The sequence below is a fragment of the Aethina tumida genome, chromosome 2, assembly GCF_024364675.1.
Source record: "Aethina tumida isolate Nest 87 chromosome 2, icAetTumi1.1, whole genome shotgun sequence".
NCBI lineage: Eukaryota > Metazoa > Arthropoda > Insecta > Coleoptera > Nitidulidae > Aethina > Aethina tumida.
Window position 1 is genome coordinate 22,462,747 of NC_065436.1, and position 24,621 is coordinate 22,487,367.

General features: G+C 29.2%; 2 protein-coding genes across 2 annotated transcripts in view; both read left to right on the top strand.

The window, feature by feature from the left end:
- Positions 1 to 124: 124 nt before the first annotated feature.
- On the top strand, positions 125 to 1,210 carry LOC109594238 (ATP synthase subunit s, mitochondrial). Its single transcript, XM_020009445.2, has 3 exons — positions 125 to 177; positions 239 to 641; positions 695 to 1,210. Exons 2-3 carry the CDS (start codon positions 251 to 253, stop codon positions 1,165 to 1,167), a joined length of 864 nt encoding a protein of 287 aa, XP_019865004.1. The 5' UTR covers positions 125 to 177; positions 239 to 250; the 3' UTR covers positions 1,168 to 1,210.
- Positions 1,211 to 3,701: 2,491 nt separating this feature from the next.
- Positions 3,702 to 24,621, top strand: part of LOC109594240 (ras-GEF domain-containing family member 1B-like) — a 122,303-nt gene continuing 101,383 nt past the window's right edge. Inside the window, exon 1 of the mRNA XM_049963230.1 lies at positions 3,702 to 3,996. The gene's annotated coding sequence lies outside the window, so the exon portion shown is untranslated. The remainder of the gene's footprint in view (positions 3,997 to 24,621) is intronic.

Sequence of the window (24,621 nt, forward strand, 5' to 3'; positions counted from 1 at the left end):
AATCATTCAAATTGTAAACAAACTTGGTCACTAATGTAGGAAACTGTAAAAATTCAACCTCAAATTACTAAGACATTCACTGTATAAATAACCTAAGTCATTTAAAATATTAAATAATAGATGGCGCTTAGTACTATTTAGTCGCTTAACCTTAAATTTACGCAATTTCAAAATAAGGTATTCAATTTTCAGTTTTTATATTTTATTCACAATTAATTAAGTGGGAGATGCTTTTCAGAATATTAAGAATATGCTGAACCCAGTAATACGACCCCGTCGTGCCCAGAAGTTGCTCAAATACTCCAAATACTTATCATCCAAACCAGCCGAGGATAGTGTGGAGAAAAATGAAAATTTACCAAGTGTCTCAACCCCAAAAGACGTAGCGAAAAAAAAATATGATCAAAAAGATATTACTGCAAAAGATATGCAATGGAGGACGCCCTGGCATGAGCAACAAGGATTTCATTACAGTTGGTTGAGAAATTTTTACACTAGTGATAACCAACGATCACTCCTACAAGCATTACAGACTGAAATTGACTTGTCACCTTCTGCCATTAAGAAATGGTGGGCTGAGAAAAAGGAGTTCAAGGAAATATTTATGCAGCAGTATGTGCCTGAAAGGAATCAAAAACTTGGTAATTAACACTGTATAATTCTTGGTTATTAAATTAATTAAAACTAATTTCAGGAAACGAATTGGCTGCTGCTCATTTTCTAGTCCACAGGGGAGGTGCAATTAAATTTCACAATGAGGACAAATGGATTAAATTTGAGAAATATAAGTACAATTCGCTTCCTATTCATTACGATTCCACAAAAGTGCTACAAGCAATTGATTGTTCTGAAATGAATATTTATTATGAAGGTTTAGTCAATTTGAGAGGTTTAAAAAATGTGGAGTGGTTAAGTTTCAATGGCTGTGAACATATTGATGATTGGTGTTTAGACAGGATAAGCAATATATTTAGTCATAGTTTAATTTATTTAGATTTAAGGGACTGCCCTAATATTACTGAAAGAGGTATTGGTGCATTGTACAAAATGAAAAAATTGAAACTTTTATATTTGGATGATTTACTTAAGGACACTAGGTTTGAAATGACTTGCTTGCTATTGCAAGAGGTCAATCCTAGTTTAGATATAAGAAGTGAAGAGTATTAAATTATTAACACTGTATGTTAAATAAATTTGTTGATTTACACAATGTTTTATTTATCGCCAACAGTAATTAATAAATTTCATAATTACAGTGTGGCCCATTTGAAAACATAAGAACACTTCAATAAAACTTTCTTTTTTCCATTTTTGACATCCTTTTTTTTTAATGTTTCGTTTTTTGGCCCCAAACCAAAACCTACAGGAACATTTTTTAGACAAGAAAATTGAACTACATGCAATTTTTTTATAAAAAATCTACATCATTAGATTAATAAATATAATAGATTTATAAAAAAATTATACATATTCCTAATTGTATGGAAAAATTAAAAATCATATTTTTATGAATTTATTTTTATGGAATAAACTCAAAAATAGCCTATTTTTCAAAAAGATTGGAAATCATGGTATAACTATCAGTATAATAATACTGATAAGACTCTTCAGTTCAAAGCAGTTATTATGGCCTTTTGGTAAGATCATGGTATTTTTTTCGCAATTGTTCTGGAGTGATTTCAGCATATTAATTTCTTCACGAACTTGTTTGTCTGCTTAAACCAATCTAATTAAATTTTTTTCTAATAATTTGCTAATATGATTTATCCAAATTTCATATTTAAAAATTACCACGTAGGATTTGGTTTTGGATTAAAAAACCTGACATTTTCTATATAAGTATATATTTTCATGATTTACAATTGAAAAGAACGTAATAAAAAATACAAATTTTATGAGGGCGTCCTGCAAATGGGTCACACGATAAGAAAAAAATTATATCTGCGTGAATTTTACTACTACTTTAATCAGACAGCTTTTAATGATGTAAATTAATTTGATGATCTCCAATATTTCGCCTAAAATCAAAATTATGCTTATATTAAGTGTGTTTTATGTGCATGAATAATAAAACAGAAAAATAAATTATACTAACATTAGCACGCGCGGCTTATAAAATATTGATTTGACTTTTTTGTTGGTAACGTTTACGTGTATGCTGCATTATTGATCACAGTGTGGTGTTTTAGTCATTAGAAACACCCTGTTCATACAGAAGAGTTTCCGAAACTAAATATGTTGATAAGAGGAAACTGGTGAATTGTGTGTTAATTAAATAAATTCTTCTGTTTGAAACAATCACAAGATATGTAAGCTGGAAATGTGAACAAAAATAAATAAAAATTAATAAATTATTAGAAAGATATATAAATTATATTAATAGTTGTTCAAAATAATTTAATGTAATTAAATTACACAAACTATTACCTGATATAATACTTATTTAAACAGTTAAATAAATAAATCTTAGGAAATTTCTTATTTTTATGATTTTAAAAGCGACACAAACAACTTTTACTTTCCGATAAGTATCCGAACACACATATCACCAAACGGTATCTTTGTTTAACGGTTATTAAACGTTCGCGAACGTTCGCATCAATTAATAGCGATTTTATCACCATTTATCTAACCATTTCATGCTATAGTTTACCGGTTACACTTAATCACAATTTAGTTTCTAAATTGTAAATTACATGCCATTGATTTCCTATTAACTCAATGGCTAAAAAGATTTTATTTAATTTAAATTACATGAATAATTTGTTTATTAAATTAAAAGCCACAAATGCTTAATTATTATATTTCAATACCACATTTCTGCTTTAAATTACTTCCTTGTTTGAGCGGAAATTACATCTATTTGGTAATTATAATATTAGCACATACAACTGGATAATTTGGGTATACTAAAACGTCCATACATTATTAATATTAATAAAAACATTTTGTTAACCGAATTTTTAATCAAATGAGTAAGAGAGATAAAATGCCAAGTATACCAGATGGTATCATTCCGTTATTAAAAAACTTTTATGAACACTTAAAATATAGAAGACAGTATAATTTTTTTGAAGTAACCATATTTGTATATTTAAACATAATAACCGTTTTACCCCGTTGAAGAATATTTGCTATTAAAAATATTAAAAAATGATGAGTAATATGTTTATCAAATTGATAAGAGATTGATAGAAAATAAAATTAATTTATTTTATTAATTACTACTTAACATTTGATGCAAATAAGTGAGTCCCAAATAATTTATATATTCATTAAAATGTTGATAAATCTTTTTTATATAATATTCGACTTCTCAACATTGTATTATTAATTTAAATGGCAAACTTAAATATATTATTAATTTGAACAGTGAGATTCTCTAATTTCTAAAAGACAAAAGGTAATTTTATTGATAATTAAAGATAACATCACATTTTTTAATGGAGACCTGCTCCCAGCATCTAATCGTAGATAGATCTGTTTCATCACTGATAGAACATAAAATTTAATTAGATTATATTTGAAGCAATTATTTTAACAAATGACTCATAAGTAATTTTAAATTTTTCGCAAATAATTAATCAACTGCAGTTGAAAATTATCCACCAATACTATCTATCACCTGAGTGGGGACCGCGTGCGAGCAACAGGTGAGTGTCAGTTGCCGGCAAACGTTGCGAGAGGCAAGTTACCGCGTCCTATCTTCCATGTATCTTTTCTACATGTGCCGCAGCTGACAGCACGTATAGAGACGATCAGACATAAAACAATACCCGATACAATTTCAATTTACATCTTGTTCGCGTGCACCATCCGAGTGACACTTCAATTTCCGCATTCAGGACCATTTCGCGTTCGTTCTTCGTCCGGTCACCCGGTCGATTCGAGCGGTGGTGAATGGTGGTGTGACAGTGATCTGTGGGTGAATCTGTGCCGTTTTCGGGGTAGTATGTTCTTGTTTGGATTAATGTTTTGCTACGTCTAAAAGATAAGGTAAGCTTTGGCAATGGTTGCTATCAATGGTAGCTCATGTATATTAATCAGTCTTATCAGTAGTCATTTCATTACAGTTCATTGAGATAAATAAACATGTTTAAATCTATTCAAAAATAACATTTGCATAGCTTATATGCAATAAAATTTTGACAAATATGTATTTGTGGTATAGAATTTTGGAGACTATGGTGAGTGACTTCAAGAATTAATGTTTTGGTTTGTCCTGGCTGCAAAGTAGACTTCATCAGTACATTGCAAATAATGTATTCATGTTTTATCTATGCATAATTCAAATTGAGGCCTTATCAAGTCAACTGATTATATTTATTGCCATTGACCGTGGAATATGGTTAACTAGTATGCAGAACTGATAAAATGGGAACATTAATTAACGGTTGTAATAGAAATGATTATAATTTTACATTATAAAAATGACTTTAATGTACATTTATTTATTAAACATAACATTTCCAGTAAATTCATATTTATATACATATAGATAAGAAATGTTGTACCTTCAAACACATCAAATTTAGTTCAACAACATTTAATCTAGTCCTTAAAACTTTTAATAATAGTTACTGCATAGAAATCGTATTATTAAAGATGCATACATTCTCGGAAATCCGATAAATATAAAGACATGGTTGGCAATGGGGCTCCAATAATTGATAGCTATTAAATGCAACTATATCATTAAACAATTGGCAAGTTTGCTGATTGAAACCTCATAAATTCAAAATGACTATAGATCGACCAAAACTGTTATTATAAAATCGATGTCCCATAAATATTAAGTCAACCAATAAATTAAACACTCGTCAATTATTTCAATCTCACGTTAAGACATTACCCAAGTCAACGAGATGAGATAGTACCGTTGCAGTTTCCAACTAACTTCTTGATTAGCACATTTTTAAACACCATAAAATTGTGTATCGCCATAAAAAGTACTGAGGTAGGAGCAATTAATTTGAACAATTGGTGAATTCACACGGATCAGGCTGAAACAACGGCGAACGCGGTGGAAAAGGTTATGGTCTCGTTAGACTGGAAACGCCGGAAATGCATACGAATAACGAACCGTCGAAAAATGTAAACTGGGCCCTAGAGAGAGAATCGCATGCGGCGTAACGACACAATAGAAAACACCTGTCATTACTTTCACAGGAACCACACCGTGATGCGTTTACTTTTCCACCCCTGTAAAAAATTGTTTTACGGGTCCACGTTTTGAAAAACCGTTTTTTAAACAAAAAAATTGGTTTTGTGGTTTACGCTTATAAAATAATAAACAGTTTAGCCTTGATATTTGTTGGTAAGCATAGTACTGAATTAATACATATGCGTATGTTTCGTTTTATTTTAATTAGGCCCTCATATCTATTGTTTAAATTGGAAGTACCAATGAGTATCTACAGGTGACTCACCAAAGTTATCGATTGTCACGTGTCTTCTTCTAACACCTGTTCCAGGTGGAAGTGCACGTCCACATTATCTATTGTACTATCTTGTTGGAAGTGCATCCAATAATATTGAATTCTTGACGTTTCTTTTAATAACTGATGACTTATTAGGAAGACCGGAAAATAATATCGCTTTCTTACATTAAATTCGTGGTTGAATTTGGTTTTTGAGTAAAATATCTCTTTATGGCATCTTGGACATCATCCATATTTTCAAATTTTTTGCCACTAAGAAAATGAAAACAAAATGGAAAATAAATGCAAATTCGAGGATATTGCATCGGGTAAGTATGTTGGGTGAACCACAATTCATTAATTTTTTCCAGTCATGATATTGCACAATATGGTCTTGCATTGTCGTGTTGCAGAATGACAAATTTTCTGTATACAATCGCCAAATACTCTTTGATCCAATTGCTCACAATCAGCACTTCAAAGTGAACAATTCGTCAAGTACTCCAACAAAAAGCGCCTTTTTGAGATGTAAATCCGGCTTTGCAGTACTTCGTGGTGATTCATTTAGAGAGAACCACTGCCTTTTGCGTTTTGGATATAGGACCCATTTTTCGACTTCAGTGATTAAACAATTAAAAAAACAGTTCTGTATGACGCCTTTGAAGCAATACGTTGCATTTGACGGAACGGTTGCTTTGTTCACTTCGGACAGATTATAGGAGACCCAAATTTACTCTGCTTATTTTTCCAATTTGCTGTAAATATCCCTGGATGGTCGACAGTGAGCTGAAGATGACAACTAAATATTCGTCCTTCTAACTCTTTTCTACATTAAATTGGTAAGGATAATGAGCGGTTTATCATATGCCAAAGTGCGGTTAATGTAACTCGGTGGCATTATCATTATTTAGAAAGCACAAAGCCCACGTAATACCAGAAAAGACGACTCCATAGGCAAATATCGCCCATATACATAATAAATAGTACGGAACTGGAACTGCGATTTGTAAATAATTACATCCAATTTAGTTAAATGAATAGACGGACTTATAAATTAAAGTAAAATCAATTTGCTCTACTTGCTTACGAATTTCTAAGGTTATTTAGAACACCTGCAAACGAAGCCAATAAATTTGTAACTTGCACAATCGTTATAAAATAATAATTTATGAATATGGGAGAATGCGCTAAAATCGTAAATGAAGATTCAGCTAACGAAGTTGCTTTTTAATGCATTTCTTATCGTAAAACAACAGTTACTCTAATCTAAAAGACAGAATGCCTTCATAAAAGTTTCCTTTTACTGTCCATTTTAAAGATATTATATTGCCAGTTGCTACGTGGAAATTGATAAACGTTCGATAACATTATATGGATAATTCAGAAAGTTAATGAAATTTAATTTATTATATTTCATACGACACATTCATTTCACTACTCTATATTACAACTGTCACTTTCACTTGCCATTAGTTAGTAAAATATTTGAAATCATGCGAGTTATTTGTAACCTTTTATGACTGTTGAATTATAATCCACAATAATAATATTTACTCAAAACAAGTGGAAGTGGAAGAAAATAACAATTGTTCTTTTTCGCGCCTTTAACTACTTCCTTTGTGGATTTGACTCTATTGAATTGCTTTAAGCTGATGCATCTTCGAAGCATCCGGTCCTGGCACAGCAGTTGCAACAAAATTGGAGATGTTGTAGCCTAATAATAAGATCACAACATTTCACTAATGGTTCATTTTAACGAGGTTCATTAATTTGGGATACGGTCAATAATGGAAATAAAGTGAGACGAATGGCATTTTTGGCTTCCAAACAAACTAAATGAATCACCAAGCCGGAGCGGAAGTCATCGCACTAACTAACAGTTTAAGGTAATATTATTAAACAAATAAAAATCATAACCGTAAAGCGATGATTACATAGAAAATAACAATTGATTCGTTCACGAATCCTTGACATGAACGGTACCGTAACCGTATCCATTCTTCGATTAAATATAATTCATATCAGTCAGTCAGTCTAGTGGCCGTAGAAAATAATTGAATTATGATTTCAGGTTCGTGTGGGACGAACTCTAATAGAGCAAAAATAATGTGAATTTTACATAACGTAAATTACACGGTGCTCATTCGTTCTTGGCAATTGATGCCCCACAACCGTTACCCCAGGTGTTTTAAATGGCATATCATGAGTTGCAGGTCATTATCTGGATTCACTCGCACATTCGTAAAAGTAAATAACAATAATCACTGAATTAAACAAGCAATAGAATCATCAAACAAATTACTCGATTGCGGTTTATCATTAGTCCATTTGTTCGATACTGTTGTGTCTCTTTTGAAGTCTTCAACTTTTCGTGATCTGTATTTGTTTCCTACGATCGACTGGATTGATTAGTTTATAAGGTTAATGGTGTTCCCGTATTGCTAGATATAAATGATTGTGCACTACTCTCAAGGTTAATAAATTCCCAACTTGTTGTTGTGAACTCTGTTCATTTTTTTATATTCCACCATGACCAAGTGTCATCAATTACAGTCACCATGGAATTAAACCGTTTAATAGACACTACCTAATTATGGAACACGTTGTATAACAAAATCAATGTGATTTTGGTTGCAATGCTTGGTTAATTAACCACTTGGAAATTATCGATTCGACATTGCTACAGACTGACAAGATTGAACAATAAAATAGTCAGCTTTCACTGAATCTCCGTTCGTATCCCATAATTTTGTAAAATTGTGGTTTGATGACCAAATTATCCCAAGACGTAAGAAACACGATGCGGAGAATGCGCAAACAAGACTCAATCGTAATAATTCCATAATTTTAATAACAGCGCCATCATTAACAGAATTACTGCTGTGCACTGATTCCTGTAATGCATTAATTTTTTTTTTTTAAATGGTGTAATATTGTTTCGCATGATCGCGTGCCTCTGATTGCTTCGCAGTAAAAACATATAATAATGATCCGTTTGACCACGACATTTCCGTGTTCCAATGTTTTTCTAGCAATTTTTGATAAGGCAACTAGATCTGTGTGTATAGTATCATTCTTCATGTTCGGTAGCCTTGACTTTCTTTTTACACATTTTAAAATTAGCTTATGCCTGGGGCTCAGAAAGGAAACAACATATTATGGCTAATACATTGATCTTCTGAAATATTATTTATGTAAGGGACTTTAGTTTAACAAAAATCAACAGGAAATAATTTTTGACCGTTAGAAGATCACGAGTTGATGGCTGGGGTGAACAACACCTTATTGATTACCAACTGGTTTTCTGATTTGCATCTTCCAAAAACAAATCATTTACTTTTTACAATTTCCTTTTACTGTCTCGTATTTAAATAAATTTGAATATTACTTTCATTTGCTAATCAACTATCACTAATCATTCCACTTACATATTATTACATTTTGAAGTTAACAAAAGGAACTATTGCGACTAACAAAATCAATAAAGCAATCGTTGAAGCATACAAAATGAACTCAGAGTGTAATTAATTATTACATTCTAAGTGAAGGGAACATATTTTTTAAAAGCTCTGACTAAAAAACTGACCCAAATTAAGTTTCTTCACTGGCTGAAACCGAATTATTGTCATGAGTTAATCCCCTTTATAATTCGGAATCGTTTCATGAATATTAAACTGTTAATCCGAATATAATTCGGTGTTTCGCTTTCGATTTTTAAATTTCAGTCTCCGTAATATTAACGCTTGTGCGGTAATGATGTTTTCTCGCTTGATTATGGAATTAGTGTCTGTTAGAAAGAATTCCCATCGACCTTGAGGGTTTAAGGAAATCCTTTAATGGTCCAAGTACTGTGTTATTTATTATTAATTTTGTGTACTGCTGGGCAAACTCTTTGTTGTAGATAAGATTCTTTTCTGTATAATTGGTATAAGAAGTATTAACGCAGGCATAAATCAATTGTACTCTTCGGATAATTTCAGCAATCCGACACTTAAGTGCCTCTCTCATTATAATGCACATATGCCCGTGTGACAGTAACACATATACCCACTAGGACAGCTAACCAGCGACTTGAAGACGACTGTTACTCTTTAAATACTGTGTTTATTGTTATTGTTAACTTGGTAATTACATTGAGTATACCTACACACTAAGCAACATTTAACAACGGTGCTACATCACGGTTAATTTAAATTTAAGATTTTAATTTATCTTTAATATGACTATGAGTTTTTATTTGAAAATGATTTAATAGAAGAATATCAAAAACATTATATTGCAACAGATTATTAGAAAAATAAATTTTAATAAACAATTCAATCTCTTGCATAAATTAAACAAAAATGCATCAACTTAGGGAATTAAAAAATCAAAATTAATAAAAAACAGTTTATCAACCGCTACATTTTTCCAATGATTACTTGGTGGTTCCCCCCTTGCTCTACGTATACCTTCCACCCTCCTTGTCATACTCAAGGAGTGAAGGAATAAATGTTTAGTCACCGCATGCGAGTAATGTCTAAATCAACTTCATACAACCCTTTTCTGATGGTAAACTCACTTACAGTAATACTAACATACCGCACGAAACTTCCATTCGTAATATACTTCTTCACAAAAAGAGTTCTACAAAAATATACAAACAATAAATGGTATACGTAAACAAAACAAAGAACGTCTGCCAATACATGTATAAACTAACAACTAATATATATTTACCAAATTTAATGACACATAATTGCATATAATTGAACAAAATCAACCTTATGCATGGCAGAGTAATGATGTTTCATGAATTTTTCATCGAACTGGCGTTTGCACAGACGGAACGGTGTTCGGTTGATCTTGATAAATATTTAAGCGACTTATTACGGTTTAAACCACTCCTAAATAGTAATTCTGATCCATAACCTATATTCTCTATGCTTGCAAGACTGGTAGAAAGTTCAAATGGATTTTCTCGCGTCAAGAGTTGGTATGTGTTTGTATGGAAACTATCGTTTGTTATTTGAACAAGTGAAAATTTGTTCGCCCACTTTGCACATGTTGGAACACTGTTTCTCACAAAGTGATGGATTAATGTTGTCTATGAATATTCATTTCTGGATGTTTTATCTCGTGAACAATGCCATATAAGTGATGGTGTACATGTTTAGTTGCAACATTTCTACCTATATTCAGTGCATTTTTTACCTTAAATATTCATTTACGTTTCAGGAGGTGATTATTTTATGGATGTTGTAGATATCGTGTTTCAATTTGTAGAATTTGCTCTTAGAAACTATAAATTTCACCTGCAGGAAACTAGAGCACTTGTCCAATTTATTTATACATTGTTTTATTGCTTTCCGGTAGAAAATCACACGTTTAGATGATAATGAAATGAAAATAGACATTAAATGCCCGTGGTCAATAATAAATGAACTTCATTGTTAAGTGGAACAATTTCTTTTTCTCAGTTGCCCCGAATTTTTGTTTTCTACTACATTTTATCCATCAATAAAATTCAATAAACCACCGGTTATAGTAATATGTTGCTTTGAGCGTTTCTCTCCTTCTGTTGCTTCACCACACTACATATCAGTTATAGCGCATTTGTATTATATTTCGAGTAAACCTCCTTATGAAATTTCATCTCCGATTGTAATACGAGTAATCCAAATGCTAAAAGGTCCCTATTGTTCAATTGTGACGTAACTAATGAATTTATTAGCGCTACTTGTGGACTTCTTCCTATTATGCCAAGGTTCGCATCAGATCTAACTGACTTATTGTTCCACTTGGGATTCTGCCATAATATGCACTGTTACTTTTAAAACACGAATGCTAACCGTACACCGTATTGTTTCAGGAAATTGTTTTATGAGAGTTTATCGAACAGTTGTACGCCGCGTAATTATTAGCTTGTTAATTAGATGTGGATTTTAATTATAAATTGGTTAGGGAAAAAATGGCTGATCGTATCTATGTTGTTGATTTCGTCAATATTAATTCACACAACAATATAACCAGTCACCAACGGATGTCTTTTAATTAGTAAAATAGTTACTTTTACTGTCGATTAAAACGACCCAGGACAATTTTAATTATACCATAAATAGACATCATTATGTCTTAATTTTCTGCCGGTACACCCAAATCGGACAAATGCCAGTGAACACACGCGATAGGCTATTAATCCCACATCCATGCCAATATAGTAACAAGTTATTAATAAATGTCTGCCAATATTGTCGGACCTTTGACCCCTTGCACATCACGCGTTCTCCAACATCCCGTACACGAGCTTTCCACCTAGACGATCCACAGTCGTGTCCTACCACACATAACTTACTTTCCATTGTATCGAAAACTGGTATTCTAGACTTTTATAATCACTTTCGTATTTCATGTATGCTTGAATGGTCAGCGTCGTCGTCTAAACAGCGCATAATGGTCGCATAAAATTCGTAATGGTAATTATATGTAATGAACGTCACCAAACGAATAAAATGAATAATTCATTGATAATTATTTCGGAAATATAGAGACTTACACGATGTTCTATGGTGGAAAGGCTGATATTAAATGGAATTTAATACGATAATTACGATAATACATCACTAATGTCTTTGCTTGGTTGCGTTTTTTAATAATGATTAATTAGATATTAATAATTTACTCCTTTTAGTTTCGTTTTGTGTCTTGTCGTAAAGTTCCACAGACGGATTTTTTGTGATAATATCAAAACACACAAGAACCATACAATATGTAGGAATTTGTTTTATTACTTACATGTTGGTTAGTACTGGTATAAATTAATGTCTTTGCTTGGTTAAACTTTTTATTAATATTAGATTTAATAATATATATTCCTTCAAGTTCCATTAATGTTTCGTTATAGCCTAGAGAGTTTATACACAGATTTTTATTCTTTGATAATTACTTTTCTAAGATGTGTTTTACAGGATTTTTGGTGTTACCTCAGAAGTCTAAAAACCTGCCACAAGAGACGAACAATATGTGTCGTTTTGTTTATTACTTTGTTTGGTTGTAATTTTTATATATAATATCCCTTATAATTTATATTTCTTTTAGTCTCAGTAACGTTTCTTCATAAGCTAAGGACAAAGATCTACACACTGATTTTTTAAATTTAATAATTAGTTTTCTGAGATCTATTCGAAGGATATTGGGTGAAGAAATAAACGTCTAAAACTCACCAGAAACAATCAATGTGTGATATTTTGTCTTATTACTTAAATGAAGAAATTAATCTCTATTATTGATTAATTAAATAATCTATGGATCTAGAGATTTATTAATCTTTAATAGTTTATACTCCTTTTAATTTAATCAATGTGCCCTTCATAGAGGAGAATAATGTATTTATTTTATCGCCTATAACATATATTGGATAATACAAGAAGAAATTATTGTTTTTGTTTAATGATTTATTTAATATTCTATGGTTTTAGATATTAATTAAGGCTTTAATAATTAACATTCCTTTTAATTTCATTATATGTTTCTACATAGCATGGTTATCACATGTGTCACACACAGATTTTTTGTTTAGTGATTATTTTTCAGATTTAGATTTAAACGATTTGATGATGTCACCAAAAGTCTAAAAATCAACCACAAGAGGCCAACGATATGTTCGTATTTATTTCGTCACCTACATACTGTATAGATTTCTTTAGTATCATCAAGATTTAGATATTAATTAAACTTTCTTCATAGCGTAGTTACCATGGTTTACACATAGATTTTTTATCCTTAGTGATGTTTGGAAGATTTTTGGTGGTCTATAAATCAGTAACAAGATAAGAATGTAGAATGTATCGTTTTGTTTTACTTTTTGTTTCTGATACGTTTTAAAGATTTGGTGGTGATATCACATGTCTAACTGCATGAGAGTCTCTTTTTTACATAGTGTTACTAGAAAGTAGTTAAATTATAGTATAATATTTTGCATTTTTTTTATATCTATTGTGTCAGTAACCAATTTTCAGAGATTTTTATTTAACTCTTTATTTTACATTTATTAATTGATTTTTTTATTTAAATCCAACTTCTAACATTTTACAAAGTGTTCCGAATGATAAAATATTTCAAGTATTTAATAATAATTTATATAATAAATTACAGCTTGAGCTAATTAATACCATGGCGAGTTAAATATAATTATCAAGTTTTCATACAACATTAACCTGTTACTACTATTGTCTAATAAAAATTAAACACAATACAGTTGTATTTCTCACCGATAAAACCGCACGGAAATGTTTGTAAAACCGTAATTTTGTTATAATTCTGATATTCAACAATTTGTCGCTTGTGGTATATCTGAGGAATGCTCCTAATTGGTGCATGTTGAGGCATCTTAATGGTTTCGGTATCAGTTAATTAGAATATTTTGATAAACAGGCCAGGAGGACGAGGTGTAGTTCAGTTCGTACATTGTACTTAAATTGTGTCAGTTTTAATATTCAAAAGGCGGTGGTGAAACTACGAACGTTATGAACGAAACTGCAAATCGATAAATGTTACAATGGCGTTATTCTAATCGTGGAGGGCAATCAACATGAACACGGCCCCTGATCTTATCAAATATCGACGAAATTCAGTTTATGATTGAGGTGAACTCTAATTTTAGTCCGTAATCCGTTTTTAATTTGTTATAATTACCACATCCAATCCCACTTAACATGTAACCCGAAACAAAAAAAAAATTGACCATTTTGATAAGCTCTTTTTTTAATGGCTTTGTTTGGCGTCCACACAAAAGTACGCCGCATCACGAATAAATTACGTAAAATTACAGTGGTTTTCTGGTGTAATGGACCGTAATTTTGGCGAACTGTGAGAATTATTATCTAATACAATTGTGCTCGAAGTGATAATATGTTATTAGAAAACAAACGCCGCCGCAAAAATATGACCGAACAGAAATGATGTACAGGAAAGAAACACTTCGGGCTAATCGGATGAAAGTAAAACACTCGTGCTGGGCGCATTCACTTTCACGCCTAAAAAAAAAATACCAATATCGTTGACCCCGCACTTTTTAACTTCTGGAGGACTCGCCGAAATTAACTGATGTCATTATTGCCGGTGTCGAAATTATGCAACGCGTTGCAACGCGAGGTATTTTTATTGTTTTCTCTTCACGTGGTTTTGCGACGAATATGGGCCTAGTTCTAATTACACGGCCCCCGATGGTTCACGGACGTATGACAACTGATTTCGATGCAACCGATGCTTTTTGTAATAATTTCGATTCGATTTTTAATTAAACAGATATGACTAAAGTTTAATTAAAGAGAGGTACAGTTAGATATCAGTAATTAGCTTCACTTCGTTGGCATCACAACAGTTCTATTCATTTACGTAATGTCATAAATAATTAACAAACAGAATAATGGAGTGATCTTTGATCGTGCATCGATTCAATCCAATAAGTTCAGTTGGTGCCGTTATACATTCAACTATGGAAATCAAACAGATTATATTTACATTATGCGTTATGAATGTACTTTTATTGTAACATTTAGTACTCTGCTGTTTTCTTAGAATATGAGTCTTTGTAAGATGCATTTTACGTATGTAAGAATTGAATATTTCTAATCGTTCACTATTGAAAAGTTGTTTTACTAATCACTTCTTGTTGCCGTTATGTACAAAAGACCGTAACTGTTTAAGTGCTAAACATTTACCTAAATCAAAATTTATGTAACACAGTAATGTGATAGCAAAATGCAAGACAATGAAAGTAAAATTGAAACATTGAATGGATAGATAATTCTAAAAAGTGGTTGACGCCAATAATTTGTTGCCTCATTTCAGAAACAATCTAGAAAATTGCCTAGCATCATACTTTATATCATTTTTATCTTTAAGGATCTACCATCTATTATCATGGTAATTTACTTTCTCCAAAGCAAAATTACTTTGTAACTCAAATGAGATGGACGAGTATTGTATAATAAAATATTCAAGTTTCAGAAGTAAGAAAATGTAAATAAAATTTGATAATTCAGATCCTTAACTATTTTAAAAATCTTGTATAAATTAGTTTTAGGAAAACTTCATGGAATATGAATATTTAAAGAGGAAAAATGTTGACTCTTATGATGTAATAGTTAAGAAACACATTTTTAATGTTACACTGTAAAAATAAATTATTGTGGTTAATTGTAATTAAAGATGATGAATCTGCACTCTTAAACTTACTTAAAGAAAATATAATTTAGAATACTAAATTTTAATTTAATAATAAATTAATAATTAAAGAAAATATTTATATAAAATAAGTTTTAAATGTAACTTCTTTATTTCTATTTTAATTTTAATGACTAAAGATAAAAAATAAACAATAAAAATTTTTATACATGTTAAAAAATAATTTTTATAAAACTGACATGATTGACAATTTTTTTGACTTCAAATTTTTCATGAAAAAATTGAATTAAATTTGTTGTCCTTGAAAATACGTACCCCAAATTTTCCAAAAAAAATCAACTTATGATTTCAGTTCAACTAAACAAATTAAATAATAAAATAAAATGAAGAATATATCTGAAACACTCAGGATGCATCAGTTTTCTCTGATAATCTGAGATATTTTTAAAGTTTTTTTTTCGATTAATTAAAAAATCGAAGAAACAAATTAGTCAAAATATTAGACAAATGATAACACTATAGTGTATTTGCTGGTTTATGTTATTCTGTACCAAATTTGAATAGAGTATAGGAAGGAACTCATAAAGCACTTATTTCTAAAAGAAGTTGTGTGCAAATGGTAAAGTAAGTGTACATTATTCAAAATACAACTAGTAAACATTCAAATAATCCAACAAACATAATTAAGATTAGAATTTTAAGGTTTTTACATAATTAACACTGTAATCTCAAATAATATCATTGAAAAATACTGTAATAAATATAAACTGGCTAATTAATGAAATAAAAATAATTAATGACGCATTAGTTTCCACAATGAGTTTAAAACTTGTTAAATTAGTTTTCAAACGTCTACTGATTATGAATTGGGCATCAGGCTAACAGACAAAACTGAGCATGTGTGTCTCTATGAGGAACAACATTTAAACTAACGTGAATTATTGTGGGATATTTTTAACAATTGTCCTATGGTGTAGTTAATCGGATAAAAAATATACATAATATAAGACAAATAATAGCACTAGGTCCGTTAATAAATAAATTAAAGACCAATGAGATCTCTTAAATGAATGAGCATTTTTCCATTTTTTTAAAGCTGTGTGAAAGTGCTAAACAACCATAAATGCAAATTACACAAAAGTTTTTTAAATATACACTCGTAAACTTTCGAATAATACAAATTAAGAAACATAATTGCGAAAAGTTTATTTAAATATAAAATATCATGTTTTACTATGTGATTTTCAATTTTAAGGCTTTCACATAAGTAAAGCTGTTAATCCTTTCGATCTCAAGTAATTTCAGACAGTTTCATTGCCATTATAAGCTTTAAAACATCATATTATTCACGGCAAACCGGAAGAGCAAAAATATCTCTGATTTCATACATTGTCTTATTAGTATGACCATCTCTGTTTGCGATCTGATACCATTTTCAATGTTTACATTACCGTAACAAACGGGCTGATTCCATTACTTTACCGGCAAATGATTCATCAGTGGTATACATTAAAAATGCCTCGGGTCCAAAACCAACATTGCATCATGTCCATTCATGGTTTTATTAACTATTTCATAATTCTGCGGATCGATTGAAGAGAAGGTAAATCAAACAGGTATTTCATTGCCTTTAATAACACACTTGATTTGTTTCTAGTCCGTTGTTGGCTGCTATATTTTTTAATTCGTGTTTAATTTCTGTATCACTTGGAACGGTATAATTATATTTTCCTAGGAAACAATAGGTTTATAATTAAAAAGTGTTTTATAATAATTAAAAATGCATAAGAACAAAAGTAACGCGGAAATCAACGACATTGAAAAGATTTTATTTGCGAAAAATGTTTCAGTTGCCGTTTCCTTAGAGTTGAGACGCAAATTTCTCCTCCGCAATATAAATAAAAATAATTTGTGTCGTGATTGCAGGATGTGCAACCGACGACAATTACTCGACTTTCTACCCAGATTCATACCGTCTAAAGTTTCAAAAATATTACGCAAAATGATGATCCAAGAGCATAACCTACCCACTGGGTTAAGTGCGCAACATTTTATATTAATAAAACAGATTTTATCTGTAAATCACGCACAAAATAAATAATCGTAAGAAAGAATAATAAATTTATATAATTACACGATTAGCGTAAATCGGACGTTTATTTAATAATAGTAGAAAGAAGGAAATGCACATAAGTCAATATCCTCTAATTGATACTTGAAATCTTACATAAACTTTAATAGTTGTATTTCCCTGTCATTAACTTATTTAATTAGCAATTTATCGTAGTTTTAATTTCAACCATAAAAAATTAATCAAACACTCAATTTTATAATCCTTTGTCCTTAACATAATTGCTGTAGATTTGCATCTGCAACATTCACCTGCAAATGCAATTAAAAAGCATAACAAAATAATTAAACCTGTTAAAAAACACAATAATCTTGTCACAATTGAACAAGCTAAGCAAATAACTACGAAACGAGATATAATTGTTCGCTGATTACTAGATATTCAGCGTAACTCGTTTGCATTTATCTGTGCGATCAGTGACTGATTCTTTGTATGTCGAGTTGCACGTGATAATCTAATAAGAGTATCTGGAGCATTAAAATTACGATATTTTTAATTGACGTTATATGACGAGGAAGTTATTCAATAAACTGCTGGAATATTTAACCAGGATGATGCACTCGAAAAATATGATTGGTTAGAAATTATTTAAATCAATATGTAATGATTAATTAAATGGCACATTTACGATGCTCTTAAAATCGTTTTGTAATGGTTTCCTTTTTTAAATTCGATACGACTTCAAACCTCAATTATTCGTACGATTCGTCGAAACCAATTGTTCCAAAATTAATTCAATTGTCGCTTGCGGATATCGCATGTCTGATTTGAAGAAACAAGACCCTGACCGAAATTAATTATTTGGAAAAGGAAACTTGATCTTAATGGATCTGTTGCGACAGTGGTGCTTTTAAGATGTACGATAGGTTTATCTTTAAATTGTTTGTTTTTGCAATATTATGTTGTAGGAGTTAACAAAATTATTCAAATAATAATAAGTACAGTACATCCTTGCCTGAAAATTTTATCCTTATCACAACTCTTTAAAAATACATTAAATGGCTTCTATGTAAGTAAATTGCTACTTTGGTTATCAATGTCATCCCACATGTTTTCTATAAAGTTATTATATGCAGATTGTGCCAGCCAGAACAAACCATCGATAGATAATATGGCAAATTGTTGTTTAATATATATCCGTACATAAATTGATTCATGTGTCCTCTAGGACGAAGGGAGTCTACACCAGAGGACGGAAAGTATATACATACCATAACTGAACCACCACAGTAACATATTTCATAATGGGCATAATTAACTTTTCATGTAGTCTTGGTCCTGTACGATGTGTTACATAAGCAGGATTGTCATTTTTGAATAAATTAAATTTAAACTCACTATATATTACACCTCTCCACTGTTATGTCTAGCGAAAGTGATCATGAGCAAATCAAAATCGGACCTTTACATTCTTACTAACAAGCAGGAGTTTTTTCGCAGGTCTGTGGTCATCCACTAACCAGTACTTAATTATTAATGTTTTTTAAATTTCATTTAAAAAATTATTCTTAAAAAAACATAAATAATTAATATAATAATTTAAATAATTAATATTATTATTTTAAATCTGTAACATTTGAAATATTAAATTTTAAAAATAATAATTAAAATTGATATTTTAAATTCATAATATTTCAAATATTGAACTTAAGAAATTAAAAATAATCAAAATTTTGATTTCTTAAATTTTATTTTCTTAACGGTTTTTGTTTTATTAAATTTGTAATATTTGAAATATTAAGCTTAAGAAATTAAAAATAATAATTCAAATTAAAATATAAATAGAAATTTATATCTTAATTTATAATATTTATAATAATAAAATCATTATTTTAAGGTTATAATATCTGAAATATTAAGTTAAAACAGATAAAAATAAACAATTAAATTAAAAATATATACATAAAATCTTTACTTTGAATGTATAATATTTGAATTATGCAATTAAATTAAATTATTTTAAATGTATAATGTTTTATATATTATGTTTAAAAATTAAAAAATAAATAAATAAATATTAAGTTTAAAAAATAAACATTTAAATAAAAAAGGTTAAAACAGTGAATTTGAATTTATAATATTACATTAGTTTAAACAATTAAAATAATCATTAAATCTAAAAAAGCAACCATTTATATTTAAAAATAATAAAATAGTTATTTTAAATTATATTATTTGAAATCTAAAGCCTTAAAAATTAAAAAATAAATAATTAACATTTTTGTTAATAAGTGGCATGATATAGTTATTGCAATATAATTTAAATACTAATTTCTTAATAAGTTAATATCAAATTAAAACAATAATAAATGTTATATACTTCATATAATTAATCATTGTCACATAAATAGTCAGTTTATATATAAAAAATATCAATAAATAAAGCACGTTTTTATATGTAATAATTACACCTTTATTTTTCAGGTAATAGACTTTTATTTGTTTCTAAATTTAGGTAAGTCATTATTTCTTAACATTATAGAGACCAGTAGTGATGTGTGGGCCTTAATGACATGTTCGTCTGTGATTTATGACAAAATTCACGTTTTTTATTGAATAGTAATCACAAATTAATATCAATCGTATCCACAAGTTTCCCAAAACAAAACAATTATGATAAAATCCTGTCGACCACACATGAAACTTAATGATATTTTAATATTTCCCAGCCTACAAACTTACAAACATTAAACGTTTTAATCTATTAAATATGCCGGATGTATAACTCTTGAGGCAGTTATTATCACAACAAAAACTACACGTAAATCCTAATTAATTTGGTTGCACAAAGTACCCATAATTAATTGTCCAATTTTGTAACATAGTATCTAAAATCTAATTAAATTCAATTAGAACAATACCATTTAAACAGTGCATGCTTATGTCTAACACAAATCGACTGAGAACCCACTTACCCATTACATATTAGCAGGAATGCGAAACTGAATGCAATTACCATAGAATTAACTAAGAATGTTAGATTCAGGGAACGCAATAATTACCAGAACTAGTTTCGGTATCTTATCCTTTGTGATTTTTGCCGCAAAATGTTGACGGCAATCTTCCGTGTAAGTATAATTTTTAGCACAGGCGAATATGTATTTTATGAATTAATTCCTTATAAGAAGAGGTACGGTCCAATTATGAAATGAATTTCGGTTTAGATTAACAATACGAGGTATTTATTTACAGACATGTACCGGTAATTTAATTAAACTGAATACTGACCAAATACCACAGTGTTTGTATTATAAACACAAACATTAGATTAAGTGAATTAAGGCTTGTATTTAATATAGACTTTGTGTAAACAACTTTAAGTTAAACGAAAAAATCCGTCTGCCCACAACAGACCAAATCAGAGTGTGAAAACCGATGCGTGGGGTAAAACGGGACACTTTAAAATATCTCAAACCACCATCAGCGACAAGAAGAAAAAGTCCCGTGCAATTATCGTCCGTGGTTAAGTAATATGCACTATCATTGACATAACATAATAAGAATATGTACGTAAAGTTCTGATATACATTTCGGTTTAACTGGAATTGCGAAATTGCAAAGCTGCACCGTGAATAATTACTGTTGTGGGATTTATTGCCGTCAATAAATCACACGCTGCTAACAATTTTATTGAGGTGATTATTAATATATTGGACGGGACTTCGAAGGTCTTCACTCGCTTTTCGCAATACGCATTCTTCTAATTGGATGCATCTTTTTAATTGTGAATAATAAAAGGGGACGCGTTCAGGAAATCTTGGTTTCCACATCTGTACGGTACCAGAGGTTTCATTCCTATATTTCACATGGGGAATGGAATTTATGGGGCCGCAGCTGGTAAGGAAGATCATCTAGCGTTTAAAATATTATTATTTGTATTTACTGTCTGGTACTTACTGTGCAACTGTTTCTGGTATTTATGGGTTACCATAACTGCGAATTCCTATGCAAAACGACGGGCTTTTACGGGGGTAGACTATTAGATATGCTGGTCAAAGAAAAGGCAACACGCAAATATTACCTCTGTATACCTCTGTATAGATAACAAAAGATTTTTGTCTAATAAATGTTTCGCCAATCTTTGAGTAAAACTAGATAAATAATTTTTATTATTTGCAGTAAATGTTGATAAAAGATGCTTTTAGAAATATTCATAACATTTTAATTTAATTTTATTTTAGTTGAGTATTGTATTTTAAATATTAATAAACCGGTACTTATTTATATAAGTTAATTATCACTTGTTTTGATATTAAATTTCTAATATTTTTATCATATACGTTGATAAAAAAATAATTTAAAAACACAAAATTAATTTGAGAGTTATAAAATTTTATTTTAATCGAGTATTGTATTATAAATATTAATAAGCATATACCTATATAAATTAATTAAATCAGAATCAGAAATTTATTAGTAAATTTTGTAACATAATTTTTTGTTAGAACAGAAACAAAAATTTATAATGATTTATTTGAGTTTTCAATTTAATCTTTAATTGTTAAATTTCTAATATTTTTCGCAATAGATGTTGATAAAAAAGAGATTTAAAATATAACATTAATTTGAGAGTTATAAAAAAGCTATTAACTTTTAATTAATGTAATTTTATTTTAGTTGAGTATTGTATTATAAATATTAATAAACATTTACTTAAACAATTAATTAAATCTCTTGTACAATTACAAATTGACTAGAAAAATTTATTTTATTTTCTTAACATCATAATGTCAAATTTCTATTACTTCTTGCAACATATGTTGATAAAAATAGGTTTGAAATACAAAATTGAGAGTTATATAATAAACTAATAACATTTTATTAAATATAATTTAATTTTAGTTGATTATTGCTTGCTTTATTAATAAACATGTACTTATATAAATTATATAAATTACTTCACAAATTGATTGATTTCATTTTACATTCTAATATTCCGATATTAAATTTCTATTATTTATTTCAATATATTTAATTATTTATTTAAAAATAGAACTACTCAAAAGTTCATAATAAAACAATACTCAATATACATTTTTCTCAAAAAATTTAAAAAAGTAATATAATTATTATAATAATATTTATTAAGAATAGTTCAAAATAATAAAATATATGCAACAATATATATAAAATTTGAATAAATTGTAAGAGTGTAAATATTCGTTTATATTTTATTTTTATTACAAAAAATTGTTATAAATATTTATTTTTTATAAACATTTAATTAAAATACATACTGTAATATATTTTAAAAGACATTTAAAACTACAAAATTATTTGAGTTATAAAAAAACTCTTAACATTTTATTATTAAACTATTTTAATCGAGTATTATATTGTATTATAAATAAACAAATAATATAAATTTTAGTTAAAGTAGAAAATAAAATTTATAATAATATATTTGAAATTATGGTCAAATGACAATAATTTTTTTCAAAAGCTGATATAATAATTATGATATTATTTTAATATTGTTTGTATGAGTATAATATATAAATACATGAGTATGTACACCCCCATTAAATTTGTATTTTTTGAAAATTGAAGAAATATAATATACTGGCAATTTTTTATAGAAAATTTAATTACATCACTGAAATGAATATATACCAAATTTTATGCAATATGCATATTCATAATTCTGTAGATAAATTAAAAATTAAATATTTTATGAATTTATTTTTTAATCAAGTATTCTCTATACTTATTATACTATATTTATATTAATACTCTTAATTTAGTATTTATACTATATTTCAATATTCTTGAAAATTAAGATAATTTGGCTGAAAAATTACCCTGTAAAATTTGGTTTAGAGTCAAAAAACGTGATATTTTGTCTATAAGTAGATATTGGCATACTTCATAATTGAAAAAAAGTTAAAATTAAGCAAAATATAACTTTGATGAGGATGGTCTCAATTTCAAGTGTCCCATACTGTATATTATTCATATAGTAAAGGATATTTTAAATATTTAATTAAATGTATAATATACTTTTAAATTTGAATTTAATTTATGAGTTTTAATTAAAAAAAAATTAATGAGTTGAGGTGTCTGAACATAGTTTGTATGTAAGTTATGAAATGTGATGTTGTACTGTCGAATTTAAAACACTATATCCTACTACTTATAAATTAGACGTAGGATTAAAAATAATAATAAGTTTTTACACATATTAAAAATACCGTAAACCTCCGCCACTGGCAACATATAAAAATGCATAAAACGCGCCCCGGCAAAGATATCGATCCAGAAACTACCGCGCCGGTAGATTAACCAGTTAATGAAATAACTATTAGAAGATAAATAGCTGATTGCGTATACTGCGTGATTTATGGTGAGTCCACGTCTAGAATCTGCACACAGTCGGTGTATCGGGCCGCGTATAAATTTAATGGAACAACATCTTGGACTCTGAATACGTTTATTGATAAGGCCAACTGTTCGCTGCAGAAACTTATTGTTCGAATTAAAATTAATTTCGCTCGAGCAATCTTAATCCGTTCGCGATGGGATCGAGTAGATTCCGCAACTAATGAGCTTTCAATAAGTTATGTGATGTATGTGGAGCGTTTTTAAAGCTTTGCAGTGTAGCATTATCGTTCCAGTGCCATTCGAATGGTTTATTTCTTATTTGGAACTGGAATACACAACAATATTGATCGTCGAACATTACATTCTTGAGTTACGTGCCGTAATGTCACGAACGGTGGAAAATCTTTATAAAGCTACGACTGCATTCCGGATTATGTGCTGTAAACATCATATTTACTGCTTCTAGCATTGTGGAAACGAAATTATTGCCCGTTTTATATGCAAAACCTAAACTGTTGTCGTTATTTTATAATTAGAAATATCCTATTTTAACAAATGAACGAAGTGAAAGAGGAAGAGATT